At 41.7% G+C, this 17,141-nt stretch overlaps 1 protein-coding gene across 2 annotated transcripts in view; it reads left to right on the top strand.

Annotated features, from left to right (window-relative positions):
* Positions 1–11,375, top strand: part of DHX35 (DEAH (Asp-Glu-Ala-His) box polypeptide 35) — a 30,855-nt gene extending 19,480 nt beyond the window's left edge. The window contains exons 15-22 of one of the 2 annotated variants that reach the window (XM_014941214.1): positions 781–876; positions 1,276–1,370; positions 1,979–2,056; positions 3,240–3,369; positions 4,081–4,162; positions 4,768–4,839; positions 7,563–7,674; positions 9,635–11,375. In XM_014941214.1, coding sequence (XP_014796700.1) covers positions 781–876; positions 1,276–1,370; positions 1,979–2,056; positions 3,240–3,369; positions 4,081–4,162; positions 4,768–4,839; positions 7,563–7,674; positions 9,635–9,679 — 710 coding nt within the window. In that variant the 3' untranslated portion in view covers positions 9,680–11,375. Of the gene's footprint in view, positions 1–780; positions 877–1,275; positions 1,371–1,978; positions 2,057–3,239; positions 3,370–4,080; positions 4,163–4,767; positions 4,840–7,562; positions 7,702–9,634 lie in introns of both variants that reach the window. The other variant, XM_014941213.1, reaches the window with a different exon arrangement.
* The last annotated feature ends 5,766 nt before the right edge of the window (positions 11,376–17,141 follow it).

Raw genomic sequence — 17,141 nt, 5'->3', positions numbered from 1 at the left:
AACACTTGATAAGGGTGTCTGTGGTTTCAGATATGCTGACAGGAGTTATAGGAGATCTCGTTCCTTGATTTGTGGTTTTGCTTTTCTCTGTGAAACGCAGCTGAAGTACCACTGTGGTTTCTTGCCACCACACAGATTGACAAATAATATGTTTATATAAAGTGTGGGCCACAGTTGTGTTTCCTCAGCCCACTCAGCTGTGGTTATTCATGCAATCTACAGTGCCCCAGAGTCCTATTTTGGGCTATTGCTAGTCCCTCCTTGTGAAGCTTTTCTCTTGTGCTCTGCCTCCTCACCTCATGTAACTTGGTTTACTTTTCTATTTCAATTCTCACTCTTTGCCGCCGTTATTAGCAAGCTCTTTTCTTCTTACTGTTTCCTGTGTCTGTATTCCTGTTTTTTTTTTTATTCCCTATGTCCTAAATACCTAAAAAGCAGCTGCGTAAGTCCAACAGCTCATAGGCATCTTGACCATTACATTGGCCTTGACTGCAGGTTTCCTAAATTGTTGGCAGTAGCAATGGAAGTTGGTCAAAATGAAGAAACTTGTGTGCTCACATATGTTTGAACAAAGAAAAAAATATATAGGTGAGCCACGGGGGAGTAAATGGATATTAAGGAGTGCCTTTAATCTTAGTTTAATATACATTCAGCAACTCTTAGGTGCATTTGCTATACTTTAGCTTGTAATTCTGCTCTTTAGTACACATTAAATTCTTAAAGAAGACTTTCTGTGCTACTTTTGCCTGTATCACAGCTCCATTTATTAATATGCTGCAGGTTTGGATATGCACTGCCGTTTAACAGAGCCTCTTGGAATGAGAATAGCAGAGTTTCCTTTGAATCCAATGTTTGCAAAGATGCTTCTGGAATCAGGTAGGTGAAAAGAAAAGTCAGATTTTCTTCATAGTCTTGTGATGAGTAGTGGACACTGCCTTTTGTAATTGTAATGTAGCTTTAGACATTTGCTAAACTTGAAACAAACTATGCTTCATCTTGGTATGGTGTTTAGTGAAAAGAATTGGTCAAACTCATGGACCTCTCTAATAAATAAGAATCTAATACTTTTAACACACTAATAAGTGTAACACATTTGTCTTTCAAGTTTTCCATTAAAAACATTCACTGTTATACTAAAAAAATATCCAGGGGTGTAGGTATTTTGGTTTTATATACTATAAAAATACATTCTGTTACTTTTCCTTTGTATTCTGTATGGGGGTTAGTTGAATGGAACAGGATTTCCTTAACTGAATTTCTCCACTTACTCCTCAGGAAATTTTGGCTGCTCCCAGGAGATTTTGACAATCGCTGCCATGATGCAGATTCAAAACATTTTTGTGATCCCTCCAAATCAAAAAACTCAGGCTGTAAGTTCAGTCATGTCTCATTTTCTTTTTGGTTAGTTCCATGTTTCTGGATTTCTGCCACGTACTTTATTGATACCCATTACAGACTGCAAGTTTCTATGAAAATCAAGCAAGGTCTTGAACTGTGCCTTTTGGTTATGGGTAAAAGAGGAAACTGAGTAATGGTGGGAACCTTGGAGTCCTTTACTACTGTTAAAAGCCTCCTTCTGACAGCTAGAAACATGAAAGGTTATAAACCAATATTGGTCAGCGTAAGAGTTTTCCAAAAACCCCAAACCTCCTCAAACACCACTCCCTTTCAAGAGGAATAGAAAAGAAAATATTAGGTTGTAGCAATTTCTTAATAGGTAGCAGGAGCCTAATTTTTATGCATCCCTCTCTTGAATTCTGGGGGTTCGTTTTCAGTTCATTTTTCTAATTTCAGTTTTAGAAGTGCTCCTGAATACAGGTGGGCTAGGAAAATATCACTGTTGCCTAGAGAAACTACCCTATGTGGTAAGAATTTTAATAGTTACCAGAAAATACAGAGGTGATGGGAACTGAGTGTATTGGACATGATTTTTGTAAAAAATCAGTCTGCCTGTAAAAAAATATTTCTTCTTCTCCAGGCCAGGCAACACAGAAAGTTTGCTGTGGAAGAAGGTGATCATCTCACTATGCTTAATGTGTATGAAGCCTTTGTCAAAGTAAGTCACCTCAAGTGTATGTGGATCTGCAGGAATGGGAAACACTGGAGGTCCTCAGTGCTGATTCTGCAAGCTCTGGGTATAGCATCCTCAAAGCTGAGGATTTACCAAGTCTATTAAGTGATAATTCTGCTTTTAAAGTTATTCTGGTTGTGTTTGACCATAGACCTTCTGTAGGTCTTCTGAACAGGGAATAGAAAGGATTTGTTTTGGGTACAGCATGGAAGTCTTATGGGTAGACAGCTGTATTTTCAAGGAAATTGGGATTTTGGAATGGGCCTAGGAAAAACATATCCAAATTCCAAATGAAATTCATATTCTCTCATCTTTTCTTCCAATGTATGAGTTTAACTGATTATAAACTGCATCTTTTCTTAAGAAAATTGCCTCATTGATAATCTTTTCTTCCAATGTATGAGTTTAACTGACTATAAACTGCGTCTTTTCTTAAGAAATTGCCTCATTGATGATCATATCCTCTTTTTCATTGACCTTATTTACCCTAAGGTTTAACACCAACCTTAATACTCTGTAAGCTGAGGTTTTACTTAACGTTTTGAAGTGCTGTATCTATTTGGGAGAGGTATATTTTGCTGGTATAAAGCAATTCTGTAATAATGTATTTGCAACAGTGTTGAGTTGAAGCAGCCACTCAAGTGCTTAAATACGACTTCCCTCTACCCAGGCCCAGAGCAATCAAAATTTTTTATCTGTGTGATGCTCTTAGAAACTGCCAAATGCAGAGGCTCTTGGCTTCTGGAGAAAGAGTTCTTTACATAGAGAAGACCAATGAAAATTGTACAAAAAAAGGTTGTTTATGTTTTGAGATTGAAAACAGACCAGTTTAGGATATGATGCATTTGTGTGTGAGAATGGAATGACTGATGCTATTCTCTTTCACCACATCTGAAGAAATGAAGCACATTTGTTTGAAAATACCCCATAACATTTGTTCTACTACCATTTAGAAGTTGTTTGAAACATGTTTTGTAGTTATTGGTGCTACGTACCCTTGTTAGTTGCTATGTAAACAGGTAATTTTCAGGGAAAACCACAATAAATATGTTGTAGGAGACAGAATAAAAACAAAATAAGGAACAAGGCTATGTGATCCAAAAGAGACTGGGTTTTGTTTTGCTGATGGTATCTCATTGTAATTTTTTCTGTTCTTCTCACCGTACAGCACAGCAAGAGCTCTCAGTGGTGTCAGGAACACTTTCTGAACTACAAAGGGCTTGTTAGAGCTTCTGTTGTAAGAGAGCAGCTGAAAAAGCTTCTCGTCCGCTTCAAAGTGCCAAAGAAATCCAGTGAAGGTGAAATTTTTATATTTTTTTAACCTGTTGTCTAATACATATTGAAGGTAGTCTCCAAATTGTCAGTTTGCTTCCTGCTTTTCTTGTAGCCTTTGAAGTGTTTTCTCCCTGGCCCAGAAATAATGTTAGCTAAAACCAAATTTTATTCCTAAAAATGACTGCAGAAGAGCATTTTAGCCCATTTTTGCAATTAACATTCAGTCCAGTCTTCAGCAAATTTTCCAGCAACAGATTATAACCACTGATTATATATTTAATGGGCAGATTTCCTAGAAGAGTTATAAATAGATCATCTCATTCCCTCTTTTGACTTTCCAAAAAGAAATTTTTCTAGTATGTTCGAGATTCTGTACAGTCATTGGGATCTGATTTCCAGTAGTGCTGTGTGTTCATGGGTGTCACGACTTGTTCTCAGCACTTGTCTCTGACTGCTCTGAAAAATCAGACTTCGTTGCTTGGCTGTCACACAAGGTTGCTCTAAGGACTGTGAAACCTTTTCATGGAGAAACTAGTGGCAACAGTAGTTCTTTACGTAATAATTTTGATTTGCTGTGAAATTGAAGTCAAAAGAGATTGCAGGGTTTGTCTGCCTTCAAGCCTTTGCCATCAAAGTCTGATGCACTGTGAAAAGTTGCATGAGATGATTAAGTGGTATTTTAGGGATTTTTGCCATTCCATTGACTCATTTGATATAAAAAATCTCTTCTTCAGGTGATCCGGATCCTGTTTTGAGATGCATAGTTTCTGGATTCTTTGCTAACGCAGCTAAATTCCACTCTACTGGAGCCTATAGGTAAATATATATATATATATCTCTATCTACTGGAGCCTATAGGTAAATATATATATTTATATATGTCTTCATTACAAATGTTGCTTGGTTTAAAAGCTTCTTTTGACTGGATACATTAAGTGTAATCAACAAACAGATGCTTCTTTAGATATTTGCAAAAAGAAACACACAGTGGTTTATTTACTAAATATTTGAAGTTTTGTATCTTCAAACTGCTTCAATGTTTATCTCTTCTTTTTGGCAAATATAAATAATTAGAGTTATTGATAATGGGAGGCTGTTACAAATAGTATTTGGCTTGTGTTAATACAAGCAAGTGCAGTGCTCCGTTGCAGCACTCCCAGTGCGCTGAGCAACAGCCTGAAACACTACTTTGCCATTTAATGTAGATAGAACTCTTTTAGGACATTAAATTATCATTTCTTCCTTTGGCCAAGATTTAAGCCTGGTTTCATCTGAAAGCCTGTTCATTAAATGCAAATGTTTTTAATTTGCTCCAGCTCTTTCATTGTTGCCTTTTATTAAATCTTCTTACTGGGGATGAAAGGAACCAAATGTTAAGCAATAAATAGATGCACGGTCTGAAATAGTATCTTGCTTTCAAGGACAATCCGTGATGACCATGAACTTCATATCCACCCCACTTCAGTGCTCTATGCAGAGAAACCTCCTCGCTGGTAAGTTAAAGCTGCTTTCACTGCCTTTGAGATCTTTTTAAGACATTCTCAGCATCCAGACATTTTCATGAATGACTTTTCTCCATCAGTGGGAGAATAGATATAGGTGGTCATGGTTCACACAGAGAAAACTTGATCAGTGTTTCCTTTGCAACTTTTTGTAAGCAAATCCAAATGAATCAGGGAATAGAGTGATGTTTAACTGCAAATAACCTGCAAAAGGTGGAAAGCAGTCAGGTGACCCTTTTTTAATAGGCACCATATCTTGCACTGCAAATGCTCTCCAAGTAGTCTCTGTACCTGGATGGAACTAGGATTAATTTGCTTTTATTAATCCTGTTAAGTATCTGTCAAATAAGTGCTGCAGTAACTGCAAATGGCTTGCTAGGAGTCAAAACAGCCATGTCAAATGCATGATGTAAAAAGGTTGAGAGAAGTTGTGGTTGTCTAGCAGATTGGGGAAAGAAGTGGTTGTACTTTCCTATTAGCTGGGATATTACAGTTCCATTTGTGTGTCAAAATGCTCAGATAACAATTAGAAATGTGTTTCTAACTACTAGGTCAGCATGATGGACCTGAAATATTTGACTTTTGTCCTTCTTTCCCTGTTGCTGAGACTTTGAAGGATAAATTTGGCCTCTGTCATCTGTTATCTTTAAATTTGGCTCCTATACCTGTTGTGTAGAGTTTGCAGAAGTGTAACTGATGGGAATTTAGCCACTGATTACCTTGCCTCACAAAATAAAAATGAATCCAACTCACTTGATCTTAACTCTACTGATTCTTCAGGGCTGAATAGAGCAGAGTGTGGCTAAAGTAATTTTTGCCACTGAAACCAGCCTGATTCACTGCTGTTTTGCCAGTTTTTTTTAACCTCCTGTCACTGCTATTAAAAATAAACCACAATCTGTTTGAATAGTAGAAAAGGATACTTTGCAGATATACTTCTGTGAAAGAGGTTGGGTTATGGGAAAGTGACAATAAGAAGAATAAATTGAGAAGAAATTAATCTGGAAAGAAAGGTTAGTGGTAGGAGAGCACTGGAAGAATTCTTCACTCCAGCACACACGTCTTCCAGGGCTCAGCTTTTAGGTGGTGAGCCCTCAGTGTGGAGCTTCCATCCCAGCCTTGGGCACTTCCAGACACACAGAAGAGCAGAAGGGCAGACAGCCAGCTGGAAGGCTCAACTGGCAAAACTCTAAGTCTGCTCTTTGCTTCACAGCCTGTTTGCTGCTGGTGGCAGCAGTATTGCTGGAGCGTTTGGGAACACTGATTCTGGGCTTAAATCTCTTTTTGGACCCCTGTGTTGCCCAACGGGCACAGAGCTGAGGCCACGTGGTATTGCCACCACCAGCCTAATGCTGCTGCTGGCTCATGGCATCCAAAAGACAGGAATTTAACTTATACAGCAATCCAGAAGAGCAGAAGGGCAGACAGCCAGCTGGAAGGCTCAACTGGCAAAACTCTAAGTCTGCTCTTTGCTTCACAGCCTGTTTGCTGCTGGTGGCAGCAGTATTGCTGGAGCGTTTGGGAACACTGATTCTGGGCTTAAATCTCTTTTTGGACCCCTGTGTTGCCCAACGGGCACAGAGCTGAGGCCACGTGGTATTGCCACCACCAGCCTAATGCTGCTGCTGGCTCATGGCATCCAAAAGACAGGAATTTAACTTATACAGCAACCCTAGTTCCAGTGCTACTGCTGCCTGGGCACCCATCCTATATTGTGGGCTTCAATTCCCTGTCTGATACAGGTGTATGTAAAATCTGTTCTTATTCTTCTTTGTTTTCCTCGCTACTGCTGCCTGGGCACCCATCCTATATTGAGGGCTTCATTTATAAAATATGTTCTTATTCTTCTTTGTTTTCCTCGGATTTCTCTTTAGTTGGAGTAGTTGATATGCCTTGGGCTGCATTTGGCATATAAGAGAATTTTGGACTCTCCTCTGCTTTTTGAGAGCAAAATACCAATTAATGAGAGACCACAAACCTTGTGGGTTTGCACCTGTTCTGTGTGTAGAAGGCAGATGACTACTCATGATTTGAGAGCAAAATACCAATTAATGAGAGACCACAAACCTTGTGGGTTTGCACCTGTTCTAAGGCAGATAACTGCTCATGGTTTTGGTGACTAACCCTTCAGTGTGTGTGTTTGTGATTTTACCTACTGAAGGGCGACTTCAGAAATAGGTTGCCCACACTGGCGTGGCTGGCTGTTTCTAAATCTCCTACCAGGAGATGTTCTGGCAGTAGCTAAAGATGTTTTCTTCCTCTGATCCGTATCTTGCTTGTCTGCAGACAGGCCCCAGGGGTAGCCATGCTGTGATTTGTGCCCTACTTGATATATGGGTCCAGGGTTTTGGTGCTTTTCTCATCCTTCCTCATGATTTCACAGACTAACTAATATTCTGCCTTTGAAAGCATCTGTTCTGAGTCCCCCTTGGCCCCATTATAAGAAATATTCTTTCTTGTATATACCTTGCATCCATATGTCCTGGCAATATGTGAAAGTGTTTTTAATGGCAGACAAAAGGTTGTCTTAATGTAGAAGACTCTAAATATCCAGAGGGAAAGAGGTAAGAGGCTGTATTATAACTTAAAGACTCTCTTGTCACTCTGTAAATACTGACTCTGGCAGCATGTATGTGAAACTCCAAATACGCTGTTAATCATCTCTCTCCCTCATTGCTTTATAGCAAACACTGTTTTTTTCCCCTTTCTCCTAGGGTAGTGTACAATGAAGTCATCCAGACTGCTAAATACTACATGAGGGATGTGACTGCTGTAGAATCTGCTTGGCTCCTGGAACTGGCTCCTCATTTTTACCAGCAAGGAACGGTACGGAATCGGCATAAAGGCCAAACGGTACCATTGCTGTATTAACAGCTCTTGTATCTGAACTTTTTTAGTGTTTATGTTTTGTTGTTGTCTGTTTAATGGTACAAAAATTAATCTGGTTTTGTTCATTGTAGTGGTTAATATAAGGAAATAGAATAATAAGTTGATGCCTGCAAGCTTTTTCACTATTATCCAGCCAACAGACTTGATCTCAAAGTTACAAGTCAGTGTATTGCTCTGGTAAATGAAGCTTTTGACCATTTTACATGTAAATACAGGCACTTAGTAACAATTTTCTGAACAATAGTATAGGTAGGCAGTGGTCATACTTTGCATGAAAATGATTTTAGAGGAGTCTTTGCATGCTTTGTGAATGTTTGTGCAAATCCTGAGCCTTTTTTGAGCATTAATTATGTTTACTGCAAAAAATTCAGCTCTGATCTGTTCAAACTTGAAATGGCAAAGAACAGTTGCGATTTGTGCAAACCTTTATTGCAAAGTGTTGTGTGTGTTACACATATATTTTCTTCACAAGTGGCTTTTAATAGCTGTCACCATCTTTTATCAACTCTACTCATGTGAATCCATTGATCTAGATTTAGTGGTCCTTCTGAGAACTGGATTGGTATTAAAAGTTACCTAAATGTTAGTGGTCCTTCTGAGAACTGGATTGGTATTAAATGTTACCTAAATGTTAGTAGTTATGCTGGAGCTGTTGATACCACACTGCATGTAAATACTGTACAGGCAAGATTGCCCAATTGGTCTCGCAGGTGAATTTCCCATGGGAGATTAATAACTATTGAGCTTTATCTTCTAAATTAGTGAAAAATTTCCAAATACTGAGCGAAAAAGCACACTTGTATATCAGACCTATGCAAAACAAGATCTGTTTGTGCATAAGAGCAGAGGTGTTGCAAAAATGGCTGTTTCTGATTTATACATCTGCTACGCTATTTGACTTTTCTGATTTTTGCTTTCTTTCTCTTCTTGGGGGTTTTGGAAAAAAACCCAACACTAGTCCTGAGGACGTACCTCTGTGTTACAGGACACAGCGCCATTTGTGACTGTCTGTGTAATTGACTTGAGAGGGTTGTTGTTTTAATGTAAAGTTTGGATAATTCATCTCCATTGTCCTGACACTTACCATCTAAGTAGCTGAGTATCTTTTGCCTCTCTTTCTATAACGCATTGGACAGAGGCAGTAGCAACCCCTGCCATGCAGCCCCCTGAGTCTTTAGCTGCTCTTAGACATTCTGCAAGCACGGTGTAGAAAGGAGATGAGCCAATGTTCCAGTTGTATCAAATCTGCTCCGGGAATAATTAGTCCTTTTGACTCACATATTTACATGCTGTAACATCCCCTACACAACATAACATCCCTTTATGATATGACCTCTCCACAGACTCAGTTCTGGGGTGAGGTTTTCCTTTAGGTAGGTGGTGTTGGGGAATGGGACTCAATGACTCGTTCAGGCAAAACCTGAGTTGTTTTTCGTAAGTGAAGGAGGTTTGTCTAGAATAGTGCTGCCTGTCTGCCTGAGAGAAGGTGGTTTTCAAGATAGTACTACTACTGTTGTAGAGATTCTATGAAATTACATCAGAACCTAATTTTTACCATTGCCATCCTTCTGATTGGAAAGAACTCAGTTTGCAGCATGACCTAAGCATCGCTTTCATCCTGAAATCAAAGGAAGCTCTGGAGGGCAGTGCTGGTTTTGAGGAAAACTATCTTTTCCAGTTCAGTCAGTTATCCTTATCAGCCAGAAGTTTGGGTGTCTTTATAAAACCTTTAAAAGTTAGCAGTATTCCCGTTGGGTAAAGCTTTGCAGCTTGGGAAGGGTGGTCTTTGTAGAAGATTTTATTTAATTTGGGATTAAAGACTGAAAGTGTTCTAGTTGAACCCTTTTCTAATTGTGTGTACACTAAGCAATTTTTCTTTTCTTTTCTTTTCTTGCAGCACCTTTCCTTGAAAGCAAAAAGGGCTAAAGTAGATGACCACTGATTTGACGTGACTTAAGTCTTGTGACATCAGATGCAGAACCTACCAGTGATTCCAAGCTGGCTACAGTCCATTCAGCAGTCAGTTCATTAGCGATTTGATCTTACGTCAACTTAAATGTTTAAATGCCTGCCAGGACCTGTAGGGGTTTATGCATGACCAGTACACTGTAAACCTATGTAGAGCTTGCATTGTGGACGTTTTCTTCTTTGCCTACTTGACCACTGTTGTTAATCTGGGCATGTCGCTCCTTTTAAATAGCTAGAAAAAAACAATGTAAAAAAAATAAGAGGACACACAGGACTACAAAAAAAAACTGAAACCTTCGAGAAGGGAACTGGTTTCCTAGTGGTACGGCTGCCTTATGAGAGTGGGGAACAGGGTACCCTGCCTCCTATTACCCAGAGCACTGTGACTACTACCGGCCAAACTGAGACTGACTCCTGCCAGCGGGAGCTCAGGGCAACGCGCTCGCCCTCCAGATCCAAGGGGCTGCAGGGAAACACTGATTTCATGTTGGACCATCCCCAAACTGGTGCAGCTTGTGCTCCCAAGCAATGAAATCTCCAGCCTGAGGCCGAGCTGGCCCTGGCTCCCTGGGCTGTGACAGCCCTTCTGTAGGACATTAAAATGTCTTGTTTCCGTACGTGAGAGCTGCTGTTTGGGGAGGGGGAGGAAGAGTAGCTCAGTATTTTTAAGAAGGATTAATTTTTTGCTCAATCAGGGGGTTATACACATATGTTCACAAACAGTCAAATTCACAGATGGGACTTTAATTAGTCTCTCTGCTTGGAAATACCAGAAAACTTCAGCAGGGCTATATCATGGAACACTGTTTTTTAGCCTCTGTCATTCAGCAAAGATGAAAATGTTCTGTACTTTCCTATAAGGAACACAGTCCCATATATTTCTTTTAGTAAGAACCTGTTCTTTGGCGCTTGGGACTCTTCTTCACGTGTTACTGTAAGAGAAGGATGCTCGGAACAGTTGCTGCATTAATTGGGACTCCATGGCTACTTTTCAGTAAGGAGCTGTACCTTTTTGTGTTTTAACATGATAGCTTGGATACATGTATTTATTTTTTCCAACCCTTTTGATATTTATTTTAGAAACACATTGTTTGAAAGTTTTATTTTTGTAAGGCAACTGATTTGATGAATGTGGTTTTGGCACGTTAACTATAATTTTATTTTCTTTTTTTAAAAAGTATGTAAATAGGCAAAAATTTCTACATAGAACAAATGCCTTCCTTGTCACAGGACTGCCTTGAAAACTTTCTGGAGAGCTTCTTTACCTTCTCCCTTTGGAACACCTGCAGAGAGAACGTGTTCTGTTGTGTGCAACGTGTGCTCTGTTCAGTGTCTGCCTACTGACTGCCAGCACAAAAAGATGTCCCAGTCCCCATGTATGGCACCAGCAGCATGACAAACTGTGTCACCTTCCTCCTTGTTGTCCCTGGGAACCCCACCTTTGTATCACTGTCTCCTAGAATGGAAGCTCTTTGGGGCAGGGACTGTCTCCTGGCCAGAGCTGAGAGCGTTGGTGGTAATTAATAAGAAGGTTCAATTTGTGGGTTGTTTTTTTTTTTTCTCTCTTAAGGGATTGGAGAAAGAGCTGAATATGAAGATCTGTGAAATATTCGTGTCTCTCTGTCCTCTGGAAATATTCTTAAGAAAAATAAAACCATTGAATCAAGGAAGCTTGAGAATGTGTCACTTCAGCCCGAGTAGCAGGTGATTTCCCAGCATATGGGTGGTTGGACTGTGCTGGTCTGAGCTGCGATGGGTGGTCAGTGGATGGGCCACTTTGCTGGTTCTGAGAATTTTGTGTGGTTCAGGACAACTCCCTCCTCCAGAGGTACTTTTACCTGGCTGCACAGCTGCAAAAGTTTGTCTTGGAGTGATTGTTAAGAACTCAGCAACATGAAATGTTTATAACACACTGCAGCAATTGTGCTTTTCCAAGAACAAGTGCAGTAGGTAAACAAAAATAGAAAATGAGACTTCTTTTTTTAAGTAGTTTTACAAACTCTTGAGGTAATGCCAGAGATGCAGACTTTATACTAGGGATGCAAGCTAAGAGTAAGTGGGTTTAGTATCCAGATTAAGGTTACCTTTAGAGAGAAAGCGCTACTTGCATCCAAAATGGGGACCCTTTGAAGGTGTTTGAAGGCAGAGACTCAAAACTTGAAAGACCCGGAAATCTCTTTTACTTTGTAAAATTGTGGCCTACAGCTCTCTGCTAGATTTGTACATAGCATTATGCTTTAAATAACTTTGATTAAGGAGATGGGCAAATATACCTTATTGTTGGCTCTTTGCTGTGTAAACAGTCTGTGCTATTTGGGGGGGTTGGAGTCATTTGAAGATGTTTGTAAAGGAGTTTATGAAACAGTGTAAGGATTTTAAACATGACTTTTAGAGAATGGCATTAAAATATTACGCTCTTGAATTAAAACGTTGCTTGAAATGGAAGTCATGCCACCACTGGCAAGGAGACAGATTTTTTTTTTTTAAAAGGGAATTTACAATCCATTCATGTCAAAGTACTGGGGGGTGGGAGGAGAAGAGTCTGTATCCCTGAGGTCCATCAGAAAGTGCTCTCAGTGTTTCTACTCATGACTTCAGTATTGTCAGTTATAGAATAAGATGAAGCTAAACTGGTATAAAAATTCAGCCAAGATGATATTAATTGAAATATATTTCTTATTTTGTAGATTAAAAATGATAAACCAATGGGAAAACAGTCACAGCTCTTTCTGGTTAATCTGAAGAATGAGACCAGTAATTAAAAGAATAAAATTTTAAAAGAGAAATAAATAAGGGAGAGGTAACTGCCATTTCTTCTCAGTGCTTTATGTATAACAGGATATATAATTGAGCCACGCACACAGCAATGTTCTCTAAAGGTACATCAAGGTAATGTGATGTAATTTATTTTTAAGCTGAGTTAATTTTATACGTGTGTTACAATAAACACGTTACAGACAGGCATCAGGAAAAAGTGGTAAGTCAGGTTGCATGCGTTTTTAAACAAACAAACAACAAAAAAGGTAGCTTATCAGAATCAGGTATCTGTGTGACTCTTCTCGAGCTGGTGGTTCGGATTGTTTCTGGCTTGTGAGCAAATGTGAACAGGGAATAGTTTCCTGTTACAGCAAATGGAAAAACAGGCCGGGGATGCTGACATGGGGCAAGCGTTGGAGCAGGAGGGATGGCAGGGCTGTACCACACTGGAAATGTTTCTGGAGTTCCAGCCGTATCCTGCCAAGACATTTCTGATTCCCAGGGAGGGCTGGGTTCTGCCGGGAGCCTCGTTCTGTGTGAAGAAGGAAGGGAAAAGAGCAGAGAGGTGCCAGCAGAGAAGATGCAGGTGTCTCCATGGTCGATTCACAGCGTGACTCATGGCAGCGCTTGGCTTGTTTGCTCCCCATCGCTGCTGAGCGGGTGGTTACTGGGCCGCTGGCTTGGCTGGTGGGAAGCAACTTCCAGAAGCCAATTGGGAGTTAATTAGCTGAGCCAGCGTTGCTGTGCTTGTCCCCTTTGTGTGACACTTGTGGTGAACCACCTGGGTAGCAGTCCTGGAGTGGAGGACAGGTCACATGTTGGTGGGTCTGGCCACAGCTGATGCAGGAGCGCAGGCACCAGGACTACGGTGCTGCAGGGGCTCCATCAGGCTGGGCCCAGCCCTTGGCCTTGCCATGTGGGAGGTGAAAACCACCTAGAAAATACACTGTTCTGGATTTGAAAGGTGTTCTGTTCTGAGATGTAGCTGTCAAAATCATTCCTGATGTTTCAGCTGGTTTTTTTTACCAAGAAAAGTTACCTGAATCTGTTTTTTCCACTAGCCCTTCAGACCCCCCTCATTTGGGAGCATCAATGTGCACTGGTGACTGTGTCACCCTGTCACTCTGGTAAGTGTCACTTATGGGTCTAGCTGGTCACTTTTGAGCAAATCCATTGAAGGCAACTTGGAACCAGGGTTTGTTACTGTAATTTCATAACTCTGTGTTCTTCTCTATCAAGTGGCCGTACCATCAGCTACTGGCAAACAAAGTCAACAGCACGACTCAGTATTTAGGGTAAGTTCCTCTGCAACAAACAAGTTGCAAGATGAACCTAAGTGGCACAGGGAAAAACTGTCCTTATATCCAGTTTCTGGTCTGTTCTCAGACTTGCAGAGCTTTTGTCCTTGAGAGCTTGGGTGGGTTTTTTCTTCTCTCAATTAATAACTTTATCTTTCTCTGTGAGTTTCCTCAGAGATGTGCTTTTTTGGTTTGAAACTGGCTGCATTTTGACAAAGGTGCCAGTAGATGGCAGGCATCAGTTTCAAGTAGTAGTATATTGGGGAACGAGTAATTGGCCAGTTTTTAAAAGTTTTTCATACTCTTCAGTTTTACCATTACATTGATTTGGTGATAAGCAGGATGAGGAAGGGTAAAGGGAAAAGCTGTTGATGACTGTGGGATAAAGGCAGTATTTGAAGTGCAGAGATTAGTGTAAAAGCCTGGAGTGCTGTGTGCTCCATTGGTTTAAAAACAAACAAAATGTCCCAAAACCCAAAAAATCCCAACCAATACATTCTATAGTGGTTCTCTCAATTACACACTGAGCCTGGCAGAGTGTGCTGGGTGGGAGTGTGTTAGCACTGCAAGGAGACAGTGTTTGTTATGGGCTTTTATTCTTGGCTTATCCAGGTGACCATCCAGAGCTGAAACTGAAAGAGGTTATTTCCACTTTTTTGTAACTACTTCCAGCTGCTGGTCTCACTTTTTCAATTAACCCTGCTCTCAAGCTGGGTGCTGCAGGAAAAGGCAGGAGAAAAAAAGGGCTTGGACAGAAGAGCTTTGCAGGTGGGAGAAGTTAGAGGAGGATGTTTCCTATCTTTGGAGTGAGAGCTGGATGGCACAATTTCCCATTGCCTCACACAGATGTTCTGCAGCTGGAAGCGAGCACGAGTCCTGCTTTGCTTGTGCAACAGTCTCTTCGGGGTCAGTGAGTCTCAGACCTGACTGGGGATCACCCAACCACTTCACTGTAGACTTTCCATCCCACGCTACTTCACTGGGCAAAGTCAAAACTTCCAGAAGAAAGAGCAGAACAGAGAACAAAAACTTGCAACAGCTTCTTGGCTCCATTCAGGCCAGGAATGAGGTTGCTCCTTGCAGATACACGTTGGCAGAAAGATAATCCCATCAGACAGGGAGTGTTTTGATGCCAGGAAACATCTTCTGTGAGTTCATTAACACTTGCTGTTTCTCTTTTCAGTACCCAGTGAGATACCAGGGTTTCGTAAGCCCCCTGAGCTGTGGGAGAGCCCCGCTGAGGCGAGAGCAGGGAGGGAGCCCTTTCAGATGAGTTAGAACCTGAAAGAGCCAGGCTCATGTTCAGTCCTGCTACCGAGGGCAGGAGCTGTTTGTAAAGCAGAGCTAATCCTTCTCCTTCCTAGTCTTTCCCTTGCCTGTTAACGTTTTGGGAGGCCAAAGAGTGTTTCCAGGTGTGTGGGCATGCACATGGGTGTTCAGTATCTGGGACAACAGGGCACAGACCTTCAGGTGCTTCAGGGATGGGAACCTGTCAGGGCTTTGGGGAGTGGAGAAACAAGGGATGCACTTTATCTAGAAAAGTAAAAAAAAATCAGCAAAACCTGCCCCAAAAGGTGCTTGTTACTGAAGGGAATGCCCTTCTGTGAAGCCCAGGTTCCTGCTGTCATTTCCCAGTGGCCGTTAACAGGGAGGTGGGTCCCACAGACCGAGGTCCAGCCTGGCTCTGCTGCCCCACGGGCACAGGGGGCTGAGTGCTGGGTGAGACATTGACTAGGGCAGCTGCTCTGCTGTGTAAATACAGGCTGAGATGGTATGAAATACCAACGGCCATTGGGAGCTGTCAGACTCTCAGGACACCTAAAAGGGATCTTTGTGGCTCCCTTGGGGGTGCTGGGCATCCCTGTGTACCAGGGGGTGTCAGAGCTGCATCACAGCTGAGGGAGGGCTCTGTCTTGCTCAAAATCACTTTGATTTCTTGGAAATTGTGACTAATGCTGATTTAACTCTTTGCACTGCAGGAGGAGCCACTGATGAGAAAACAGTGTGTTACAGTGGGGAGGGATGGACTGGAGAAACCTGAAAGTGTCTCGTTTTAGATGGAGAAGCAGAAAGTGATTCCTCCTGCAGCTACATGCGTGGGACCTGCTGCACTGGGGCACTTCCAGAGGTTGTCAGTCCTAGCTCTGCTACAAAATCAATTCACCACCTACGTGATAGGGCACCAAGCTGGGGTTTGGACACATGGTCTGGCTTATGGGGCTCACCACATGGCTATGCAGCCAGTTATTAAAGCTTGTGTACGTGCTACTTGTTTGCAGTGCTGTGCATCTCTCTCCCCGTGGTGGCCACAGACAGGCTCTGTTTGGCTCAGGGTGTCCCATGGCCGTGGGGAAGCTCTAGAGTGTTTGTGTCCCTGAGCCTTGAGAGCACAGATGGGTTGGATGATTTTCTGTGCAGCTGTAGGGACTCAAGTTACATTCCGGTTCTCATCCTGTCAACAAAACATCTATGGAAAAGCAACTTTTTAGATAAATTCTTTAAAGAACAAATTGCAGCACTCAAGCTTCTCGGGAACCCTGGGGATGTCACTGTTCAAAATGTCCCCACTGGTGCTATTTTGTGAGCAGCATTTGTGGCACCTGAGCATGTGTGTGATGCACAGTCTGGAGGTAGAAGTGTGTATCCTTAGTGATATTCATCTTTGTTCAATTTAAGCACTGTTTGGAGGCCTCCTGAGGATGTGCTGTACTACAAGGCAGACTTCTGAAGATGAGGGAGGAGGTCTGAGCAGAAAATACTCATCATTAAATGAAGACTGAAGGCAGAAATGGTCGGAGGGCTGCAGATGCACAGTTGGTAAGATCAGGTGATGCTCTGGATCTGCTCTGTCATCCTGCTGTTCTCCATCCGAAAGCTTTCTACAGATGCCTCTTAATTCCTGTCCCTTTGTCACCAAGTCCTTTTTAGTCTATTTAAGGGTTGTCTTGTCAGTGTGAGGAGTGGAATACAGAGGGAAGATGTATTGCAGGAGGAGATCCCAGGGACTAGGAAAGCTGAAATATATGGGAACCCACTACACAGCTCTTAGTCATTTGAGTGAAGTTCCCATTAGGGTTTGGAAGCTTTCCAGCAGCCTTTGTACCTAGGCAAGAAATAATTTCTGGCAAGACAGGTATTTTAGGCTTTACCCGAATTCCTGCATCAGGTGCAGTGAGAGGAGGGTTGAGCTGAGCCTAACAGAGGGCAAAGCCATGTTGGTGGCACCCAGTGGAGCCATGGAGGTAGGGGCAGTGAGAGTGACTGTCACCATCATAGCTCTTCCCAAGGCAGGTCCTCCAGGGAGAAACACGTTCATGGAGTCCATGGGACAATAGACGACTTTGGAGTGAGCTGGTTCTGTGTATTTTTACAAAAATGAGA

The sequence above is a fragment of the Calidris pugnax genome, unplaced genomic scaffold, assembly GCF_001431845.1.
Source record: "Calidris pugnax isolate Ruff unplaced genomic scaffold, ASM143184v1 scaffold55, whole genome shotgun sequence".
Lineage (NCBI taxonomy): Eukaryota > Metazoa > Chordata > Aves > Charadriiformes > Scolopacidae > Calidris > Calidris pugnax.
This window is presented reverse-complemented; position numbering and strand designations above follow the sequence as displayed.